Source organism: Cygnus atratus, chromosome 1 (genome assembly GCF_013377495.2).
Source record: "Cygnus atratus isolate AKBS03 ecotype Queensland, Australia chromosome 1, CAtr_DNAZoo_HiC_assembly, whole genome shotgun sequence".
NCBI lineage: Eukaryota > Metazoa > Chordata > Aves > Anseriformes > Anatidae > Cygnus > Cygnus atratus.
The window spans coordinates 24668555-24689926 of NC_066362.1; the positions used below are offsets into that span (position 1 = coordinate 24668555).

At 44.5% G+C, this 21372-nt stretch overlaps 1 protein-coding gene across 1 annotated transcript; it reads right to left on the bottom strand.

Moving 5' to 3' along the window:
- Positions 1-6995: 6995 nt before the first annotated feature.
- Positions 6996-18232, bottom strand: WNT16 (Wnt family member 16). The gene is made up of 4 exons (XM_035559379.1): positions 18144-18232; positions 17831-18051; positions 15749-16035; positions 6996-7460 (listed from the first exon to the last, which is right to left on the bottom strand). Exons 1-4 carry the CDS (start codon positions 18230-18232, stop codon positions 6996-6998), a joined length of 1062 nt encoding a protein of 353 aa, XP_035415272.1.
- Positions 18233-21372: the final 3140 nt, after the last annotated feature.

The following is a 21372-nucleotide window of genomic DNA, read 5'->3' on the forward strand; positions in this document are numbered from 1 at the left end:
AAATCGTCTTTTTATTTTTTTCCAGGCCCTACAATTTCCTTACTAGGACATACAACCCAGTCCCTTTAATCTTGCATTTATCTTTTAAATATCTCATTCTTGTAATATTTCATTCCCACAGAAATGTTTGTTCCTTTCTTAGGGTGTTGCTCATAGCAGGACACAGCATAGTTGACGTGAAAAAGGCACTCCCAGCTTAGGATGGGATCATGTCTCCTCTTTGAACTTGATGGATGGTGGTGGAAGGGAGTGCCGTCTTCCATGGAGCATAGCCTGCATTTTATTTTTTTTTCCTGTGATACAGCAATCCCTTCTGGCTAATTATCTTCTAATTATATTTCAACATTTTCTTTATCAGTACAGCCTCATGGTCCCAGATCTTGGCAGTTGAATCATCCTTTCCAAGTGGAAAACTCGGTGGGTAATGTCTTGATTTCTGGCTTTTATATCTGCACTCTCATATTTTCTCTAAAGCACCTAACACCCATGTGGCACAACACAGATAATCTGTTTATTATCCTTTGGGGTATGTAGAAAATAAAACTTTGTTTCGGGGCTTTATTACATATGTATTGAGAGGGGTAGGGATCAGTATAGAGCACTGTAATAGTCCAGGCACATTGTGTACTATGTAAAATGCACATAAATCACTTCATCCTCTCCATTAAATTTCTGATCGCAAGAGACAGCCCAAAGCAGATGGGTAACCATTTCTCTTGCATTACAACATAAGATGCTTGGATTGGTTTCTTAGCACTGCAACTGTGGGACGCTGGCAGCACAGTCAGCTCAAGGAGTTACTGCTCCTGGTTGCCTCCCTAAATCCTTATCGGTGTGTTGTTGCTGGAGTTTGCTGCTCCAGACTCAGCCAAAGCTCTTGTTTGTGGCATGTTTCTGTGAAACATATTGCTAAACTGATCCATGGGCTGGAGGCAGCACAGGGTTAGGGAGGGCGAGAACATGCTCAGGTAAACCAGCTGTGAAACCCCAGTCTAGTCTCCAAAATCAGCAAGTATAAAAGTTAACAGCTTCATTCTCTAAGTTTCAGGCAATTTTTGTATTTGCTCCCATTGGCATAATCAGCAATGACTAGCCAAAACTGTTTTTTTATTTTTGTTTTAAATCCCATTAGCACATTTTAAACTAACATTGAATTGTACTTTGATGTCCTGTTCCTCTGTGTGTTGGTTCTCTTAATGATATATAGATTCTCTAAAAACTCAGTGTGTTTAATGTCAAAATATTTTTTAGTACACACTGAGATATAATAGAGTGCTAAATTAATTTCTTAGATTATGGGGCAGATTGGTCTGTGCAAAAGACGTTTTAGCCATCAGCTGGTTTTGTGCTAGTAGCACAAGACACAATGCACCTTTCAGCACAGACAGTAAATGATCAGCCACATAAATAATGCTTAGGCCTTTTTTTTTTTTTTAACCCTTTGTGTGGTATCAAGCTTTTGCTCTGGAAAAGTGCTTATGAAATATGTCATTCTGCTCCACAACCAAATATATATGTATTTTTTTTTATGTATTTTTTCAGAACTTTGGGGAAAATTATAATAGAAGACTTACCCAGTCAGAAGTTTTAGTATTTTAATTGGGACATCCTGGTACACACAAAACTTGATACTTAAAAGTAAAAATATCAAAATAAGGGCTGAAAAGCTGATGATTTTTGAAGAATTTAAAAAGGAAGTGTGCAGCTCATTTAAAATTACACTGCGTAGTCACAAAAATAGCAAGGCTGAGAGGAAAATAACATGGCCAAACCCTGAGATAGGCTCTGACCATTTAGCTGAGATGAGGATGCACGCATGTTTACTGGCTCGGAGTCAGCAAGGCATTTCAGAAGGTATGTGGCACTCTTGTAATGAATCTCTGTATCTTTTTCCAGTTCAATTAATGCATCTAAACTCCACATGTGTGTCCATCTTAGCTAACCTACCTCTATTTATTACACCACTTTGCTGCACAAACAAGGTGGCAGCTACCTTCCGCAGAAATCAGCCCTGGCATCCTGGTTCCAGCCTGTGCCGGAGGCTTCACCTGGCAGTGTTATCTGGTGGCTGAAATGAATCGCAGCGTCATGGCCCTGTCTGCCACCACACTTTCAGCCCTGAAGTGCTGACAGAGTGGCCGGAGAGGGTTAATTGTCATTTCATTCTCTGCTGAGTAAACCATCCATTAGTTAACAGAGCTGTCTGTGGGATTACATAGTTGTCAGTTCAGTGTGACAGCAGAATCTGGGACAGGCATTAAGTGCTTAGTGTAATATATTTTAGCATTAATATTTTGTATTAATTAGTATTTTAACATTAATTATCTCTAGCATTCATTTAACATGGAGTTCACAAACATCATTCCCTTCAGGATGAATTTGTCATTTGTGAAGGGAAAAAGCATATTTACCTTCCACAAATAGAAACCACAGGAGTCCATGTTTAGGAAACACAACTTTATCCAACTGATTATTGTAGTCTTTGCCTGTCCTTGAACACTGTACTGAACTCTACAGCAGCACTGGCCCAGCAACCACTACTGGGATGGTCTCTGTGTAGTCCTGGCTGGCAAACCACGGATTTCAAACTATGAGTTGAGAAGCAAATGTGGTGATCAGATAGCTGAAGCGTTAGGTTCATAATCAGGAGACCTGCCTATTTTATAAAAAATACCTAGGTCTGTCACTGCTTTTTCAAGTGACTGTGAACAAGTCCTTCGCCCACAAATTCCCATTTATAGTCAGAAAACTGCTACTACTTCCCCTCCTTGGGTATGCTCATTGGAGGCAGAGGTGCGAAGCCCTGCTTCTCAGCTAGGTGTTAGCTAGCACTTGAGCCATGCACTACACTGTGTTGGTTCACCAAAAGTGAAAAAATGTGAGGTTATTTAAAATCCTAAACATTGCTATTGCAAATCTGTGTGTGAAATGAGAAGCAGTCATGACACCACACGCACTGTTGCTAGTGTTACTGGACTGGGGTACTCTGGATCACCCAGCAGGATACAGTCAGGAAAGGAATCACAGTTAGCATCTTTGGCAGGTTATCTGGAAAAAAAAAAATAAAATTATTCCACCCTGCTAGTTTAAAATGACTTTGACTTTATAAGTGGGAGAACAAGTGATATCTACAATATGTTACAGGGTCAGACAAAGACTGCCTCATTTGGCATGAAGTCTGCCACAGAGGTATGCTCCTTTTATGTGTTTGTTTGTTTGTTTAATAAACTTTAACCAGGAGAGTGAGTTGGTACCACTTCAGCACTTTACGTGATGTAACCATGACAGTTTTGCTCTATGAGAAACTGCCCTAAATTTGTTTGCTACCTCCAAGGAAATCAAACATCTCAGCACCCTCAGAAATCCCAGCCAAAGTGCATGCCCTGTTAGCATCATATCCTCTGAATGACCAAGGTGAATTGTTACTGTTTACCTTGCACATATGTTTCATATATCTGTCATTTACTTGCACTGGGAAAAAAAAACAACAACAAAACACACTATCAAACTGAGCGATTGAAGTCCATCTCAGTGGCATATGCCCACAAAAGTGGCTGAACCACATATGTCCTATGTAGGCTCCTGTTCGAAAGCTCAGGAGGCTTGCTGGCTTACATATAGTTCTTGCTCTTGCTCTCACCCACGGGAGACTCTTTCCAGAGTGTGGAAGAACTGAAGGCAGTTTTGTGGAATAAATACTGCAGTGGATGTCAGCTAATTTATTTGGCCCTGGTGCTACTACAGAGCAATGCAGTACTACAGAGCAACATATCCTGATCAGGTCCAGAACTACTTTTACAGGCACAGCCCACACAGAACTAGTTTTATGGATGTAACTTAGGTAAGTTACAATGGAGCTTAACTTAAACACCAGTTTCAACTGCTATAGGCAGAGAGGGGCTCATGCTCCCGATGCACTCAGTCCTGCTTCTGCTCCCCCCGCCTTCAAGCACACGATGAGGGTGCAGCTGAGGGCTGAGCAGGGACCCCCTCCGACTGCACCCACTTGTTTTCACCAAGGTGCTGCCCTCCATGCAGAAAGCGTAATGCTGTCCCCCACAAAACAGCTCCCTTTGACTTCCCCAGGGGCAAGCTGGGTCCTTCTGTTGCCCCTGAAGCTTCAAATCCCTCACACATATTTGTCCAGACATAGTAGCCCTCATAAACTATGTGTAGTTTTATAAACCATGTTGCCACTTCTCTTTGTTGCTTTTTATCACACTTAGAAAAAAGAAAGAAGCTTCCTCCCCTCAATCCAGAAAAAAAATCTTTATTAATAACATTTATTATTATTATTATTATTATTATTATTTTTAATCCAGATGACTGCTCTGCAGCCTCAAATAGGAGCTATCCAAGCAGGCGAGAGACACCCTAAATGCGCTGACCCTGTCGTGACTGCCTGACTCCCCAGTTCAGTGCTGACCCACGCTGAACAGTTCCCGTTCTGACCCACAAAAACAGCCTATTGAGATTTGTTCTCCTGGGCAAATCCCTGAAGCTGACCTCATGCCCAGGAGCCCAGGACCATTTCCTCCCCCTGCCAGAAGTTAAGGCCTACTAAGAAGTACATCATAGGTGATTTTCCCTACTTGAGATCAGGCACGGAAGAAACTTTAGGTCAGGTAGAAGCTAAGGTAATTTTGAGGTACAGATCAGTGCTGTTTCAAGAGATGATCTCGATCTCCTTGCTGAAGTCCCAGCAGCTGGTTCCTCCTGGAGGCCTGTACAACAAGGCGGTGTTGATCTCTGTACTGATCTCCGTCAAGGCACAGGTACGAGCAGTCTCACGTGGGACACTGAGGCACTTGTGTCTGCCAGCAGCTCGATGTAGAGCACATTGAGAGGACATCTACACCTTCATATCTATAGTGACCAGCAGCACGTCCATGTAGCTCACAGACCCATTGTGGCATTGCCTGTAGTGACTGTGGGGTTATTTTCCAGAAGACGGGAACAACCATCTGAACCCTTCACAACTCCACCTCAGGATCTTCCACCAGAATGTGTCCTCCCCATCCAAGCTTTCACAGGAAGATTGTTGAGTCTGCCTGTGACAGCAACAGGAATGCTGAGCACCCTTCTCTTAAATAGCAGATCTGGGTAGGTCAACGAAGAGAAATTGGGCCAGAAGTGGAGGGATGGTCCCCAGCAGGTAAAGGGCTTCTTCTATTCCAGATACACCACTTAAGGTACCAAAGTACCAGAGCACAGAAGATTTAATTTTCTCGCTCCTGACCTACACACCCAATGAGAGTGACAGGGAATCTTTTGAAAAAAAGTGACTTTTAAAGCCTCAACCAAAACCTCTAAGCTGATTTATTTCTAAAAACTGCCCGCCAGTGTGGAACAAGTTAAGGGACTGCAACCCCCAGCTAGCTCCCTTGATGTCGGTGGGAGTACTGCCACTTACCACTGAAGTCAGAATTTCACTGTATGCAAAATGGATTTAAAAGAACAGAAAAAACTACTTTACAGAATAGTAAATAAAGGTTCATTTAAAATGTCAAATAAGTGCTTCTCTTCAGTGTGTCACTTCTCTTCAGTATTAACTGCAATAGTTATAACCATCCTGATGGTAAGAAAAAGAACATTTCTGTAATCCTCTGAATAAGTTCCCCCTGCACATGCAAATAAAAATCAATTAAAAACTATTACAATAGAAACAAATATCTAATCAGCAAGTGTCAAATGCTGTAATCTTATCACGTTTGTTTTGGAAACCTTTTACATAACTTGCATAATTTAAATATTTACAAAATATAAACTTTCTTGTCTTATCAAAAATAGTTCTTTGCACATTTAAACAACAGAAATCCTTTCACATGATGTTTTTTTAAACCAGGAATTGTACCACTGCATAAAAATGAACAACCTTTCACAGGTGTAAAATAAAATTAAGCCGACATATGGAAGGGCAGAAGATGTTATCAATAACAGTAACTATTTTAGTGGTGTGAGCCAATCCTTAAATTACATTGTGCATTGAACTTACTTAGGACATTAATGAAAAGTTCTAGCTCTTATAAGAGAAAGCAATCAATGTTCTTAAAATCTTTCATTTTCTGACAGATTTCTTTGGGCTGAATCCCGTATGATTAATTGTGAAAATGGTGGTGAACCACCAGCAAGATGGTTGAACGTGGCAGGTTAATACATGCAGTCCAGCAGTGGGGTGATGACTGGCTGACTCCCAAATTGTGCATTCAGGTACTGAGGAAATACCTGTGAAGGGCTGTACTTCCTTCAGATACCAAGCTGTATTTCAGTCCCTCCTCAGACCTGTCCTTTGTGCATTTGAAAGACAACTTACACAAAATCCTGAGGTTGCTATTTGGCACACCATTCATGTTCATCAAACTGTGCTCTAGCCCCTCTGCTCCAGACACTGCCTGTTTCAGGACAAGGGACCCTCCTCTCCCATCCCACCAGTGCCCACCTCTGCAGGCACAAGTTTCTGGGTACCAGATGCTTTTCTGCGTATGATGCAAACAGCTTTTTGAACAGTCACAAAGGAAATGCTTCATGGTGAACAGTTGAACATTTCCTGTAACCTGTAACTGTGGTTTTGGCTCTTTCTTTGTAAGGCCTGCAGAAATGAATTGTCCAGTGGATCCATCTGATGTGTCTTACAAGCCTCTTAGCCCTACATTCTCCGGCTAACAACCTTGAGTTTTCTCCATGTACCTAATGACCACATTGATCTTCATACTGTAGCTATTCGAGACTTAGAAAGATTTTAGCTCTAGTGTGGAGTTCAGATGTGCCATCAGGAGTCCTTTCTTGCTGTTTTAGCTGTCCCTGTGTGCAGGCTGCTCTTCACTCAGTTGCTCTTTCGTACACCAAACTTTTGGACTGCCCCTGGTTTGGCAGTGCCCATTCCCCTTGAGGCTGATCCCCTGTAATCCCACATGGTAAGAGCAATTGCTGCTTGAGCAGCGGTTCTGTGTACAATACAGTGCAGGGTGACCCGGCTTCATTTTCTGTGCTTAACATTATTTACAGGTATGTACATCAGTCATGGTCTCACACCGCCGGCAGCGCACATAGCAGCACCAGACAAACTTGCAGTCGCACCTTTCCACGTGCCTGACCACGTGGGTGTTGTACCCGCGCCCACAGCACAAGAGGTTGCAGCCGTCGGGTCCCTCCGATGTGCGGTTGCATTCCCTCCCCTGAGTCCCAGGGATTCCCAGCTTTTGATCTTCTACACAGTAATTGGGCGATTTGTTCACATACAGCAGGTCTTCCTTCTGGATTGGTATTGTTCGCTGGCTTTTCTCTTTCCTGCGTAACTTTTTTTTCAGTCTGTCTGATATCTGTATGCTGTTTTCATACTTATTCTTTAAAAACCGGCCAATCTTCTCAAAGGAGGACATGGTTTTCCAGCACGTCTTCACAGCACAGGACCCAGATACACCGTGACAGCGGCAGTCCACTGACATCAGCTTTGCTACTGCCTGAAAGCAAATGGAGAAAAACATTTGGATGTGGTCTTTCTCTCATTAGGAATATGGGTTGAAATCAGTAACCCAGATGCTTCTACGTATTTAATACTATTGCTGCTATTGCCATTGCACTGATTGGGAAGCTAGGCCATAGAAAGATATATTTTATGAATGAGGTTTCCACCTCTGAACCCCCAGTATGGAAGCCTGATCACAGATGGCTGAGGCTGGCAGGGACCTCTGGAGGTCATCTGGTCCAACCCCCTGCTCAACCAGGGACACTGGGAGCAGCTTGCCCGGGATCGTGTCCAAGTGGCTTCTGAAGATCTTCAAGGAGGGAGACTCCACAGCCTCTCTGAGCAACCTGTGTCAGTGCTCAGAACATCTCCAGAAGTGCTCTGCATGTGCACTATGCCATTTGCCATAACTGAGCAATAGGTAATCACAATAATGAAAGCTTGTATTTCTGGACAGCTTTTCTTTCTGAAGTATCCTAAATACCCAAAACAACGTGTTCTTTTTCACAGTGTCCACTGAATAATGGGAGTGGAAGCAGGGAAAGGATGGGTAACAGCACTGTTCCTAAGATGGAAGAGATGTACTGAGCTTATCCATGACATCTTCTAAGGGTGCCTTTGGGCTACCACCAAGACCTCTAAACAGTCCCAACACAGTCTGTAGCTGAGGTGACAGGAATGGCTTGAGGTTGCTCAGGAGTGCCTGTGTGACCAGTGTGGCTCAGCAGCCAAAGCCACTGACTCTGGAGGTGCCCAGGAATAGACCCGTGCTGGGAGAGCAGGTGGATGCCCACATCTCTGAGCTGCAGGGAAAGGCCATGGAAGGTGTCATTATACCTCTGCAGAGGTAGGTTCAGCTCACCTCTGCAGCTGAAGATGTTCAGTGCTTCTTACAGTCTCAATGCCTGTTCCTGTAATTTAGGAACACTAGTACTGTCACGGGTTTCCAGTGTTTAAATGCCCTTAGGCTACACGGCTATGCCCTGATGGATGCAAGCACTGGACTGTACAGCGGATGTCCAGCTAACAGTGGGAATCTGCAGCCTGCATTCAGCTTTTGCAACACACAAGAATTTTGGCACAGTTTATATGAAAGCAAATCTCAAAGAACTGGAATCTGTAAACAACCAGTAGTTTCCTTTATCTGGGACTATAATCATAGAATCAGAATATCCTGAGTTGGAAGGGACCCAAAAAGGTCATTGGGTCCGAATCCTGGCCCCACAAAGGACCACCCAAAAATCAGACATATATTAAATAATATATAACATAATAGTTCAATCAGTCAGCAATCAGTATAATACTCCCTTCTGGAATAGCTAATAGTCATAGTATAAAATTATACAGTTAGATTTGTGACACATCCCACATTACAGTTAGGAAAAAAATTAAAGAAAAAAATAATCACATGCAAGATATAGCAAAGGACAAGGTATCATGATTTTGTTTTGTTTTGTTTTACCTTTCCATGAACTGTACTCTTTGTAGCCATCCATGGACTCATATGGGCTGTTGGTTAATGGTGTGCAGAGCCCATGTTACAGTATGCTGTTTTATTAACCTTCTACCCCACATTTCATTTCCAGAAATAAAGGCAATTGGGAAATTTAACAGAAGGAGTGAATTTTAGTTTTTCTTGAAACTTTTCATGCAGCAAAGCCAATGCATATTCAAATTATTCCTCTGTGAAAGAACCAGTATTTCGCACAGAGCGGAGAAAATAAAAAAACTTTTGATGCTGTTTATTAAAATTCATCCTAAGTGTTCACTTCCTCCACAGCCCCCACAGATTTTAACCATCATCAGTCTGCCTTCCTCAAACTGTTTTAGGAAAGAGGAAAAAAAAATCTAAAACCCTCCTCTAGTTTTCCTAGAGAAAGAAGTTTAATTAGTGCCTGTTCTTGAGTCCCAATTCTGCAGTAAGAACAGAGTCCTGGAAGTCTACAGAGGCCTCCTGACCCTCTGCTGTTACCCATGACCAGGAATAAACTCAAGGCCCAGCTGGCTTATTTGTAGCTCAGGCAGCACATCCAAGTTTTGGAGCAAGTCAAGACATGAAGCAGATCAAACAAGCTATTTCTACTCCATGTGTTAAACTGAGATTTTTTTATCAAGGTAAATGTGGTCACTGAAGTTTGGGCCGAGTCCAACATGGTTAAGTCCATGCATTTCAGTGTGAATTGAGGCCTCCCAGAGCGTTCTGCCCAAGAGATATTGACACAACCCCGTGTAGGTATTTGCATGTAACTCTACAAACATTATTAAAAATACACATGACCAAAGTGTTTGCCTGGAGTCACATCTTTGGTGAATGAATAGGACTTACTTACTGGTAGAGGTTACTATGAAAGCCAAACAAGCGAGGCATTCAAAGAACCATTAGCAAGAAACAGCAGGTGTATACCCTGACCTAAAACAGCCATTAGCTTTTGCAAAGAAATCTGGTGAAGTAATGCACTGATGCAGGAGATATTTCCAGGTGCTGTGGATTGCTTTTGAGACTGGAGATTTTTCCCTACACTGCAAAAAGGAAGACCAGTGCAACAAGCAGATCCTCACCCCAAAGCACACAGCCTCTTTCAGTGGCAAATCAACTAGCAGCAATTTTTGTAGATACTTATCTTCTCTCCTTCACAGGCTAGTTTCTGTTTAAGAGACAGACCTGACTTTGTGCTCATATCTTCAGAATCTATCAATAAGGAAATCACTGGGTAGTCAGAATGTGCATCATTAAGGCATAACAGTGACTGAGGCAGATGAGAATTTGACATCCAAAGACAGAAAACCTTTGTTAGAATACATATAACCTAAAAAGTATCAAGGAAAAAAGAAACACAATATTGAAACACAGATATTACACACAATTTACAAACAGAAGGGATTTAATAGTATTTTCCATTTTCTAAAGATTATTTATTTGTATCATGGCAAGTTATTGGAGTCTCAAAGTAATTTGAAACCATGTTGTGCCATAAGCCTTACATAGTTTCAGATACAACCCTTGCCTTCACTGTGGTATGACAAGGTGCTAAATAGGCAGGAAACAACAGAGGAAAAATGCACAGTTTGGTTTGTTGGGGGGGGGGGGAAGTACTTCCAGGTCTGATAGAATAAAGCACAGTAAAACCTGGATGAGGCAGAATGATCCAGAAGTTGTCTGGGGAAGCATTGGACATGTCTGCTAGGTACTATGAGTGAGTTACTTCCATGTGGGCAAGTAGCCCAGCAGGTGACACTCAGAAGTCTTTTTCTGAGGATAAAATAATGAAAGCTAGAAGGAAGTAGTTTCTAAACAGGAGTGGAAAATGATGTTGGAATCTCAGGTTAATGTCAAAATATAAAAATACAGCATATAGTAGCAGTGTATGGAAGATTGGACCAGTGCAAGTACTACAAATGTGGTTGCAGTGTAGAGTCACTGGGAGCATCCACAGCAGTTGCAAACATCTGCAGTCCTGTTTTGTGTGTCTCTGGCTCCTTGCATGAAGTTTTGATGCAATCCACTTTAAAACAATTGATGGTGTCATCACAGATGTGCATGACCCCAGGCTATTGCTTCCCAGCTGCAAGGACGAGCAAATTTTCTAGTTGGACATATGTGGGTCATCTCTGCTGACAGCACTGGGAGTTGAAATCTTGCTTTGCCTGATCACAGAACAGAGCCCTAGATCTCAGTCTGTCCTGTGAACTTTAATGAACAAACTCCCAAGTTGAACATCTGGCAAAATTTAGGGACCAGGAATCTTCCCTTGCTGTGTTCTTGGAAACAAACCTAAGACAGTGCCTACAGAGCCAGTGCAGCAGCCTTCTGCTGGGAGGTGGTTGCAACACACGCTGGTGCCTCAGTGGTGCACAGAGACACTGAGAGCATGACTTCCAAACTGGCTCCCCAACAAGTGCTTGATTTAACACCTCTAGATTCACATGGTGAATCTTTTCAGTTATTAATGAAATACTGTGACAGGAGTCTCCCTAAACAACAAAACTTCATAGAGAAGTTAGGAGGAACGCTGCTAATCACACACAGTGGACAGATGTGTCTGTCAGTGCGGGCTGGGACAGTTTTCCAGTTTTCTTAGGCTGGTCATGAAACTAAAATGACTTTTGGTTGTGATAATGGTCAGTGTTGAACTGAGACAGGTCTCCAAGTGTCAGGCTCAGCCATGAGCCCACCGGCAGTGGTTCCTCTTGCCCTGGTTGCCGCTCGCTGCCCCTGGCTGTGATGGTACTTGCGCAAGAGTGTAGGGTTAAGTGATGAACTGGACACAGTGGTCAACACTGACCTGTGTTAAAAATTAACCTGAAAGAAATATCATTTTTAACGGACTTCCTTTCATTGATCTGATATAATTAACAGAGGGAGCCTTGTGGGGTGGGAAGGTGTGGCTACAAGAGGCGGATGGGAAGAAAGCACAGGTTTGTCTTCAGATCAGGACCGTGTTAGTGGAATTGTAGTCTGTATACCCCTTAATGCCAATCCCTGCTGAATAACTCCAAATGAAGCTCTCCGTTTGCAGGCACTGTTCTCAGCTGTGAGACAGGGGTTGCCACTACTTGTTTTGCAGTGAAAGCCTACACTTGCCATCACATAGACTAATTGAAGCCACTGGTAGAAGAGAGCAAGAACTTCATGAAGATAAGCAGATGTCCTAATGGAGGTACAACACTTAAGAACAGTTGCAGGCTGTTAGTGGGTCTGGTGCCAACCCACAAGTACCTATAAAAATAAACCTTCTGATGAGCCAATCTATTTGCATGTGGGAAAACAAGTGCTGAAGATCAAATACATTTCCACTAGTGTGTAGCTGGACAGAAACTCTTCCGTGAGTGGAAGGGTACTACTAGAATAATACTCAACCCATAGTGCCTGACTCACCTGTCCTTTTATATAAGGCAGCTCACATATCCACATCTAAGTACCCTGAACATTACAATGCCAAAATGATGACCATTCATCTTGTGGCAGAATAAGGAATGAAATCTGGATCTTCTGAGCTTCAGGTTAGTACCATAAACAGTGCACAACTCAGTCAAAGCATTGGTACTCATTTAGAATTGGTTTATCTTAGAGTTAACCATGAGATGTAGACGTATAAAATAGCATTTAGTATGGAAATAGGAAAGGAACAAGAGAATTCTCCACATACCAGTTCCATGAGTTACTCCAAACAAATACGGAAGTATCGTCCCTGGAAGACTGCTCTTGCAAGACACAGAACCAGGAACGATAGTATTTATTACAAAAGGTCATAAGGTACCAAAATATATCGCAAAACATCCTTCCTGTAAGCCCCAAAACATGAAGGTCAACATTTTCCAACATCACATTGTCAAGGATTTTGAAACTAAAAAAACCAAGAGTTCTGCTAAACTTTACTTCAGTGATATCACTGTTGGAAATCCCAAGTACCAGCAATAAACATTCACTTTCACTGTAAGAAGGTCAAAATATTTGCTTTATCCTACAGTTTGCTATTAAGTTACAAAATACTTATGCACAGAAGCTGACTAAATACTCTGTGTATTTTCATCCAAGATAATGAACAGTAAACACACCATTGCTAGAAAATGACCAGAGCTAAAATCCTCCAGACTTGCAGTGTCTAAGTAAAACTAAGTAAAGTGTCACGGAAAAGGAATGAGCATATGGATCATGTGCACAAATGAGCCCACAAAAGGGTACTTTGAGAGCTTTGTTGCAAACCTCAGAATTGTGAAAAGCCCGAAATCCTACAGGGTCCTCTGGGCCTGAAGGACCCTGTTAGGCTATGGTGGATGAAACCAGGGAGCTGATCCACCTTTAAAGAAATCAACCCCAAAAGAGAAGTTTCTTTTCTAGGCTAGGGGGATGGAGGCATGCTGTTTATTAAAAATGAACAGTTCCTTGGTAGGTTTCACAGAGCATGACCTCAGGCAGCGGGGCTGGCACACCTGCGGGAGGCAGCTGTAGCCCAGCCTGTGCAGGAATGAGTCCTGAGCACAAGATGGTGCAGGAGAACAGAAGCAAATGTTGTCACTGAAGGCAAGAGGACAGCAAACCGCTGCTGCTACTGCTAACCTAAAACTAGAGGCAGAAGAGAGAACGAGATTCAAGAAGACCTGTGTCACTGCCACCTAAACTCAGAAATAACATCTCTTTTTCTCTGAAGGTGCTTCCCTACGTCTCCACTGCCACACTGATTGAAGAAAATGGCACACACTCAGTTTAGTTTGACTTAGTCCAGAGACTGATGAAAAACACAGAATTCCTGGAAATTAGTGATATCAAAGAAGTTTCAGTGCATGTGAAATGCAGATTGGCAGGACTGGGCTGAAATGTCACTGTGACTTGTCATCCACTTTCTAATGACAAAAATGACTATCAAAATAAAAATGCATCATATATTAAAAAAATCATGAACTTGAAGAGAGATTATTTTATGAACATTATTCTCTCCTCCTTTAGCTACCTCTTCTCTACAAATGTGATTAATAACTCTGCTCTTTCCATAAGGAAATAACCACTTAATCTCTTGTTCCTATTATTAATGTCCCCCACTACACAATACCAACCACTGTTCCTCAGAGATGATTTAGCTGACAGGCATCTAATTAAATCCAAAGTAACTGTTCTCAGCACATACTCAGTTTTAAAATTTATTTCATAAAGTCACAGAATGGTTTGGGTAGGAAGAGACCTTAAAGATCATCCAGTTCCAACCCCCCTGCCATGGGCAGGGACACCTCCCACCAGACCAGGTTGCCCAAAGCCCCATACAACCAGGTCCTGATGACTTCCAGGAATGGGGCATCCACAGCTTCTCTGGGCAACCTGTTCCAGTGCCTCACTACCCTCTGAGTAAATAATTTCTTCCCAAAATCTAATCTAAACCTACCTTCTTTTAGTTTAAAGCCATTCCCCCTTGTCCTCTCTCTACACCCCCTGACAAAGAGTCCCTCCCCAGCTTTCCAGTAGGCCCCCTCTAGGTATTGGAAGGCTGCTATAAGGTCTCCCCAGAGCCTTCTCTTTTCCAGGCTGAACAACCCCAGCTCCATCAGCCTGTCTTCATAGAAGGCCTTCAGGCCTAAAAAGGGCTGGTCTCTTAATGATCTTTTTTTCCCATCAATATAAATTAATTAAATAAAATATATTACCTCATAAAATGTAAAAGCAGATTTACTTTAAAACAGGTTGCAATGGTATCACCATGGCTCTCCCTTGGATATGGTGGATTACTGTGGCTATTCTCAGACTATGGCTGATAGGAGAAATGTTTTCAGTACAAACCACCCATGCTTTTTTTCTGAAATTACATTTACAAAGGAGTCCATCAAGTATGATCAAGATGTGTGGCCAAAAACAGAGAGTCACCATTTCTTTTCTTCAGTTATATCTCTGTCACCGAGCTGAACAGTTGTAAAGAACTACAGGGCCAGAGAGAGCCATTAAACGTGTACAACGTTAAAAACTCCAAGGTAAAGCAGAGAAACTAATGTTAGAGGAAGAAACAGAACCCAAGTCTCTGCCATTGCAGAGGTAAGCCTCAGCCACCAGATTACAGATTCACATCCCCTATGTTGGCTCTTTCTGCCCCATTTATTCCTCTGCAGACCAGCACAGTAGGACCCAGCATCACACACACACGCCCAGTGTTTGACGGCAGGAGTGTTCCCTCTGTAGCTGAGGCTTTGAAGTCTCTTGGGCAGAAGAAAAGCTGTCTGAAGCCTGCCTCCTCTCACTTCTATGATGAGTGCCCTAATCAGCGGGCTACTTTAACCTGGGAGTGTCATTTCCATCCTGTCTTTTAAAAGAAAAGGTTAAATCTTGATTTCCTCTTTGAATGATTCTAGACTTCTGCTCTCAGATGAGGACCCAAACTGTGGATCCCAACTGGGTGCTGATGCCTGGTGTCCAGTGTGTCTGCTTATTCACCATTAGAGAGAATGAAAAATGCAGGTTGTGATAATGACAGAATATTACAGAGAATAAGGGAAAAAGATCCTCAAGTATTATTCTGAGAACAAGAATCATTACAGTTTGCTTGGAACATGACCTATTTGTGATTACCCTGATCAGCACTCCAGATCTAACTCGGACTTTGTGGATTTTATTTTAACCTGTGGAGTTTAGTTACTCAGTCAAAACCAGCTTTGATTCTGGGTTTGTATGTGTCTGCTTTGGAGGTGTCAGTGCAGTTCTTGCCACTTGCGCCTGTGGTCAAGGACTGCCTGTGTTCAGCCGACGCCGTTTTGTGACCAACACCAAGCAAGCGATGACTCCCGCGCCCACGTGGCGACACGTACCTGCCTCCCAGCCTCGTTGTTGTGCCGGTTCATCGCTGCCAGCCCACTCCCGCTCTTGCCCGTTACGTTCTTCACGGGCACGTCCAGGAACCTCCTGCTGAATGACATCCCGTAGTGGATGTCATCCGAGCAGCCACCCCAGTGCCAGCCCTCGCTGGCCGAGCCGCCGCTCTGCAGGCTGGTGTCGCAGGAGCACTCGGTCACGTTGCCCGCACTGCAGGACCGCGTCACGGCGTGCACCAGGCCCGCCGCCGTCACCGCATGTATGAACGCCGTCTCCTTCGTGCCTGCAAAGCAACGCACGGACATGTTGCCTCACAGCCCCCTCAGATCACCTTCCTGGCGGAGCCGGAGAAATGGATTTTACTAGCCAGAGCATTATCAAAAGGGAACGGTTATGAGTTTAAAGTCGTCACAGCTTGGTCTGTGTCGTTAACTTGTTTAAAGCTGTAGATATTCACATCTGAAAAAAGACTTCAGGGACTATTCATGTGACCGTGCTATTAATTTTGCTGTTTCTGGCTGCCAGTACTATGCAATTTCTGGTAACCGCTTTCTAAATCTGGTTGGGAACTTTATTTGACACAGAAACTTTTGAGCCAATTAAGTTTTAATCAAATCAAATCAAAACAAAACAAAAAAAACCCACCCAAACCTAGAACCCTTTACTCTCCCCTCTGTTTTTGACTGCTCATATTAATTTGATGAAGAATAAGAAGTTAGTTCACATCTTGGAGGAGGATCTTGAAGCCACAATGATCTTGGGGTACTTTGGTACAGGGCCAAAATGTATTTCATGTTAAATTTAGTAAACGTTGAGGTTGCAGTAATTCACAATGTTGCAAACAGCCCACAGATTCTTAAACCAGGCAGAAATCAGGATGGCACAAGAATATTTTGGCCATGTGCTTTTCCTATGATAATCTGGCCATGACAAAGCTTACAGTATACAAAAACTTCATCTGTTCCTGTTAAATCCTAAGAATCACGGATGTACCTGTCTGGGCCTCTTAAGCCTCTCTGTAACTTCTGGCATAATGTGGCACAGAGCACAACACACTTCCTAAGCAAACCTAAAATCAGTGTCTCTCCATTAACTGCAGCTAAAATTTCAGCATACTAATTTTCACCATTGTAAAAACAACCTGCTATTTCCAGTCTCCAGAGCTCCTGCTCATTGACAAGAAAGTTCTTGTTCTTTTCTCCTGTTCGTGACAGTCTGTGGTACTGGTACCATCATAAAATCTTTCCCCAGGACACTCCAGTGAAGCTCCGTGGCTTAGCAGTGTCATTCAGCTATGGGTGTTTAGGAACAATTCTTCCCAATGGCTAGAAGGATTAATGCACAGTGTGTGTGTTACATATAGGAGGGTAAAAAACTTTTAAATCTTTTTTTTTTTTTTTTTTTGGAACATGCATCACTATTTATAGCTTATTTTATGTTTATATGATTTTTTTTCCCACTGCTGCAGTATAAAGTGAGATGGCACAAAACCAAAACGGGGCACTGCAATACTTGATGAAGCTCACATCAATGGCTATGCTGAAATCAGCAAGCAGAGCGCTTGAAAGAAACTTGCAGGACCACACTGATCCTGCCACTCGATACAAACAGAACATCCCCACTTCTGCATTAATCTCGGCATTTTCCTTATCAGCTCATGCAACGAAAGCAGCTTTGGGCTCGCAGTGTCGAGCAGTGCCGTCTAGCAGAGTGCACGTGGTACGATTTAAGGTAACTCCTGGTACGTCTGGTGCCGCCAGCAGACTTTTACCTGCAGCCGAGAGACGTTTTCGAAACGCCGTGTGTGCGTGTGTCACTGCCATTTAGCAACCGTGACACACGCAAGGGCGCAACCCCAGCCGCCAGTCCAAGAAGAACAGCTTTTCAACACAGCTAGGCGGATCTACCCAAAGGCACCGTCACCCCCGGGGAGCGGTGGGCAAAACCCAATCGCGACAGGTCGCGACACCTTGGGACGGACAACAGCAGGTCGAGTCCCGCGTGGGTGGCTCCGGGGTGGGTCGGGGTCGCCTTGCGGGATGCAGGGGGGACACGGGGGGGACACGGCGGCCACTCACCGCTGCTCAGCTGCTGCCCGAAGGCTGCGGGCGGGGGGCGGCAGTCCCAGCGCTCGTGTCGGAACTGGCTGCGGCACTCGCGGAGGCCGAGGCTCGCTCCCTCCCGGATGGCTGGCACCAGCTCCGGCTTCTCCCTGCACAGCTCCTGCTGCCGGGGGCTCAGCGGCGGGCTGGGGCACCCCGTTTTCTCCGGACCGCCGGCGGCGGCGATGCCCAGCCACCTGCAGGATCAGCCCCACAACCCCCCCGGTCAGCCACGGGGCCCCGCGGACAAGCGTGGCCGCGGAGTCCCCTCCCGAGTCCCGCTACTCACGTCCAGGTGCCGCCGGCGGCGCCGGGGCAGAGGGCGAGCAACAGCGCCGCCCGCAGCAGGCACCGTCCGAGGGGGGCCCCGCGCCCCATGGCCGGAGCATCGAGCCAGCCCCTCTCCGCCCCTCTCCGCCCCTCTCCGCTCCTCTCCGCTCCGGGCTGCAGGGACCGAGGGGACGGCGGCGAGTGGCGGCCCCCTACTCGGCTCTGGCCCCCGCGCGGGGCGCCCCGGCCGTCGGAGGGCGCTCCCGCGGCGGACGGGCGGGCGGCTGAGGAAGCATGGGCAGAGCTTTATTCCCGGCAAGGTGAGAAAGTTGCCTTTGGTGGCTTCTTTCCCCCCCCCGGCCGGCCCCGGCTCGGCCTCCCCCGGCCGCGCATTGGCCGCCTGGGGGGGCCGGGGCGGGCCGGGGCGGGCCGGGAGAGCGAGGGCTGCGCTGCGCCCCACAAAAGCCCCGAAAGTGCTCCGCACCGAGGTCAGGCCGGAGGATGCTGCCCGGAGCCCCTTGGAGGCTGCCCGGAGCCCCCCGACGGCGATGCTTCTTCCTCCGGGCTCTGAAGCTTCTGCCAGGGGTGCCGGCGGGGGTCCAGGCGCGGCAGAGGAAGCTCGGGGTCTGCGGGGATGTCACCCCAGAAAGCAGAGGTGGCACACATTCCTAATGCTCGTAAACTCTAACTTGTCCCACAGGTTTTATTTATGCCGTCCAATGCTTCAGCAGCATTAGCTAGCCGGCCCTAGATCCAGCATCGCTATTCATTAGAGCAGCGTGAGTCCACTCCTCTTAACTTCAGTGCGAGTCTTATCAACTCCTAATTTAGTAATTGCTACTTATTGGCGTAGACTGTCATGTTAAAAGCCAGCAAGGCGGCTCGCACCAGCAGCCTGATTCAGGGCTGCCGCTGGCACTCTGGCCTTTCAAGCCCTCTTTGATCACGGTGTATTGCTGCTTCCCTCTGAGTGAAACACCTGCACCGCAAACAAACTGGGTAAAATTGGCAGCTCCATATAGGCTTGGATTTGACACAGTTGTAAATTAGTGGAATAGCTCTTGTTGACTGACAAGAGCTCTAAGTGAAGAGCAAAATCAATCATCTCGACTGGCAGATGTGCATGATTTTAAGAGTACAACATGTAGAGAAATAGTCAGACAAATGTGTTCCCCCTGTCTTTTTCCCCATGGATGTGCTGAGATATTTTAAGAGTGTTGGCTGAGGTACATTCAGATCTATAAAACTTTGTCTCCGTCCTACTTTGCATTCAATTGCCTGCTCTTAAAGAGTCTCCATAGCATCGCCAGCTCTGGGCATGTTCCATATGACCCCATGAGCTATTTAAACCTTCCGATGCAGCTTGTTTCTCTGTTCTGAATTTCAGTCTGGAGAACATCTGCTTGTGGTTGCACAGAAACTTAGTCCAGAGTGAGGGAGAGGGATGGAGGACCATGGTGCAACACAGGGACCAGCCATGAAACAGGCCTGAACCAGACAAAACTGTGTGGGTTGTGTCAGAGAATTATCTAATTATTCCAGGACACATGGTTCATTTTATCCTCGTTGCTGCTTCCTGGCTCCACCTACTCAAGTTAATTTAAAGCCCTGATCTAACAGCAGTGTATTTCTTATTGCCTTCTTGATCTACTTTGTGCATTTATTATCGATTGTGATTTTTTTTTCTTGCCAGTTCTTTTAACTGGGCTCTCTTCTGTATTTCTCTTTTTTTAATTAGTCTGAAGCCTTTGATCCTAAATTCTTATATGTGAGCTTTTGTCTAGAAGCTGCAGAATCTTATATTCTAATAACAATTTACATAAGATTTAAATTAGAAAAATATTGATTTCAAAAATTCCAATCCAATTTGGGTCATATTTTATATATGATATCATAAATAAATTCTCTGTTGGGATCCCATATGCTGGTATCTGATTTTGTCTACATTTCTTTCCACAATATCCATGAAGTAGTTAAGAAAATCTTTTGATCATACACACTGGTGTAAAGTGACACAGTTGCAGTCTGGATGCTAAAGAATACAAATTGTGAGCTACCTCTTGAGATCATCCAGTTCAACCTCTCTCAGATGCTGTCAGCGAACCATGTTTTTCCACAAACATCTGATTTAAAGAAGTTTGGATTACTATGTGTGTTTGCCCTAATCCCCCACCTGTCTCTCTTGCCATGTTTCCCTTTCAAGCACTTTCCTGTTGCCCACAGCCCCTGCACCTCCTCTCTGGCTGTTTCAGCCTGCCCCCCCCCCCACCCCAGGACCCCCAGCCTCTTCCCTCCTCCTGCCCCCATCTCCCTCTCTGCCATTTGCATCACTTCTCTCCTTTGTTAGCTCCAGCAAAACTCTCCTCTCTGGGCAGGAGCAGCATGCACGAAAGTGCTGGTGCTTCAGAGCCCTCTGTTCTGGAAGGCCATTCCCTCCATCACAGGCAGCGACGTGAGTGTTTGGTACAGACACAGTGAGCCAGAGTCCAACACAGGTCAAGTTCCAAGCCTGGGTGATAAAAATTTGCTACAAACCAGGGAAGATAAATTTGGTTTACTGCTTATCTTGCATTCATTGTCCAAGATGGGGCTGTCTATGCCTATTCGTAAAAAAGCACCTACATTTTTCTATTTTAAAAAGACAATAAACCGCTGTTAAAAGAAAAGAAAAAAAAAAAAAAAGAGAAGGAAATATGTCTCATCTGAGTGGTGTTTCCTGACTGGACATTTACTAATCTACTTTTTAATTATGATGAATGTGATCTTGACAGAGTCAATTACAGATAAGCATTTTTTTTTGATTCATTGCTAGATAAAGAAGAATGGTCTGTTGTGCAGACTTCGTGTGAATAAGCAGATCACTCAACAGATAATGTGCTTGGAAGATGGACCAAATATCTCTTTAAAAGCTAGTGGCCAGTGTTGTCATCATAATCAAGGCCTGCTGGCCTATTTACTGGACACAAGTACCTCCAAAGTTAAACACCCTTGGTTCAAATTATTTTCCTTCTCCTGGAAGTACTGATGCCCAGCACAGGCACCAAAAAATGAGTACAATATAGCATACTGCATTATCCCACCTACACGTACGGGTCCTATCAACCAGCAGGGGCATTATCCCTTTATCTTAATGAAATGAGAACAAAGAAGCCCATCTCCCAAACAGAAAAATCTCCCATAATCACTAAATCAGATCATTCCTTCAGCTGCAAAATTTATTGTGTCTGGTGGTACAAATTATGCCTCTA

Excerpts from the sequence above, each read along its gene's own strand:
- WNT16 (XM_035559379.1), bottom strand. The coding sequence starts at position 18,232 with ATGGGGCGCGGGGCCCCCCTCGGACGGTGCCTGCTGCGGGCGGCGCTG. Across the intron at positions 18,052-18,143 it reads GCCGCCGGCGGCACCTGGAC|GTGGCTGGGCATCGCCGCCG; the intron begins GTGAGTAGCGGG and ends CTGATCCTGCAG. Across the intron at positions 16,036-17,830 it reads CGGGCAGCAGCTGAGCAGCG|GCACGAAGGAGACGGCGTTC; the intron begins GTGAGTGGCCGC and ends GTTGCTTTGCAG.